Here is a 2,582-nt window from a genome sequence, read left to right on the forward strand (position 1 = left end):
TTTTTTTTTTATATAAAAAATATGGTACCCTTTAAAAAATTGTCTAATATGGTAATTATGATTTCTTTATTTATATCATTTGATTCTTTTAACCTTTATGGTTTATTATTATGAAATTTTTTTTTTTTTTTTTTTTTTTTTTTTTTTTTCTCATACAAGTTCGCACGTGTGCAATATTTCTTATTTTCTCCTCTCCAGAAAAAATATAAAAATAATATTATATTATATTATATTATATTATATTATATTATTTCTTTTTTCATTTAAAATATATGATAGAATATAATAAATTCTCTTCTTAGTGTATATATTTTAAATGAATAAATAAACATAAATATAAATTCATGGGCATATTATTTCTAACTTTAATCATTCGAATATATCTACATGATATAATATATATATATATATATAATCAATTCTTGATGTAGTTTAAAATATATAACTTAAGGATTATATTATATATTCTTTTATGTTTAATTTGGAATATTAATATATTAAATAAAATTGGGGAATACACCTATCAAACATATAAACATATATATATATATATATATATATATATATATATATATATATATATATATATATATATGTATGTATATTTATATTTATTCATTTGTCTATATATATATATATATATATCTCTATATATATCATTTTATTAACATGGGTAATTTTTTTTTTTTTTTTTTAAGAAAAAAAAGATAAGAGGGTAATAAAAATTATGTCATGGAAGAAAAAAAAAAAATAAACAGCAAGTCGAATAATGTACTTACTAATGATGATAAGAATAAAGAGAAAAGAAAAAAATTGAAACCTATACAAGTTAGAAGAAGTATTAAAGATATAATAATTGAATGTAATCCATATGATTATATATATAATTATAAAGGATATGATATCAATATATTTGATAATAATAATAAAGAGGATGATATTATAAAAAAAAAAGATAGAAGTGATGAGATAAAAAAAAATTCAAGCATATTCATAGAAAACGAAATGTTAGATAATAATGAAAAACTAATGAGAAAAGAATTAAACGAATTAATAAATAAAAAAGACTTAAGTGAAGATATGAAAAATGATATTAGAGCTCTTTATATTGAAGTACAAGAAATATATTTAATATTAAAAAATGATATAAATAAAAATATTCCCTCATCTGATGAAATAATAAAATTATATCTATCAGAAGAAAAAAAAGATAAAAGTACTAATATTATATGGAAACGATTTTGTTTTTATAAATTATTGAGTGATAAATTAAATGACTTACATATATCTACAATATCGTCATATAGACATGAATATTTAAAAACTATATATATATGGTATCAAAAAAATAAGAAGTTGTTATTTAAGGAAACAGAAAAGAAAGAAGTCTTTGGTGATAAAAAAAATGAAAGGAATAAAAAAAATGAAAGGGATAATAAAAATAGAAGTGATGATGATAATAATAATAGTGATGATAATGATAATAATAATAATAGTGATAATAATAATAATAATACAAGTAATAATAATAATAATAATAATAATAATACAAGTAATAATAATAATAATAATAATACAAGTAATAATAATTATAATAGTGATGAAAAAAATATCATAGACCAGAATGAAATAATAAAAAATAAGGACCCTTTGAATTGTCATAGCACAAAAGAAGAAACCGAAAAAAAAATGAAAAAAAATAATACAAAAAATATATCACACAATTTTGAGATATTACAAGAAGAAATGAATAAAATAAAAAAAGAACATGAGATAGAAGAAAGAGAGCTACCTTTTTTATTATCTGACGAAGAATCTCATGATATGTTCAATAAATATATATATCCAAATGATATATGTCTATTAAATAATAAAAAATTGAATGATTTAAATGTAAAAAATATGCAACAAGAAAATAATGATGAAAATAAAGATTTAAATGTATTATTATTAAGAAATAATAAAGATGAAGAAGATACAAATACTAAAATTATTTGTGAACATATATCCTTAGATAATTTTATAAATAATAATAATAATATGATTAATATAAATAATTGCAAGTTAGATATAAAAGAAGAGGATAAAAATTTATATACACCCTTACATACAAACAAAATTAAAGAACTAGAAGAAGAAATTAATAAACAAAAATTGTTAATCAAAAAAAAAGAAATAGAAATTATTAATTCTCCTATAGGTATTAAATTTAAAGATATATTTGGAAATTTTCAAGATATAAACAATTAAAAAAAAATATATAAATATAAATATATATATATAAATATATATATATATATATATATATATGTGTATTTGTTTTTTTTTTTTTTTTTTTTTTTTTTTTTATTTTTAATTTCTATATTAATAATAATTCAATGTATTGTCAAAAAGTACCATATAATCATATGAATATTTCTCATATTCTTTTTTTTCAAATTCCAAAAGATTTATTCCTTTATAATGATCTAAAAAATAAAGTAAATATATATATATATATATATATATATATTTATATATATATATATTTATATATATTTATATATTTATATGTTATATTTAATTTATTATTGGTACCCTTA

At 16.0% G+C, this 2,582-nt stretch overlaps 1 protein-coding gene across 1 annotated transcript; it reads left to right on the forward strand.

The window, feature by feature from the left end:
• Window positions 1-732: 732 nt before the first annotated feature.
• PGSY75_0216900 (hypothetical protein) lies at window positions 733-2,250 on the forward strand (the record flags this gene model as incomplete). The annotated part of the gene is made up of 1 exon (XM_018783833.1): window positions 733-2,250. The coding sequence occupies one exon, from the start codon at window positions 733-735 to the stop codon at window positions 2,248-2,250; it is 1,518 nt and encodes a 505-aa protein (XP_018643823.1).
• Between the last annotated feature and the right edge of the window lie 332 nt (window positions 2,251-2,582).

The sequence above is a fragment of the Plasmodium gaboni genome, chromosome 2 (genome assembly GCF_001602025.1).
Source record: "Plasmodium gaboni strain SY75 chromosome 2, whole genome shotgun sequence".
NCBI classification, from domain to species: domain Eukaryota; phylum Apicomplexa; class Aconoidasida; order Haemosporida; family Plasmodiidae; genus Plasmodium; species Plasmodium gaboni.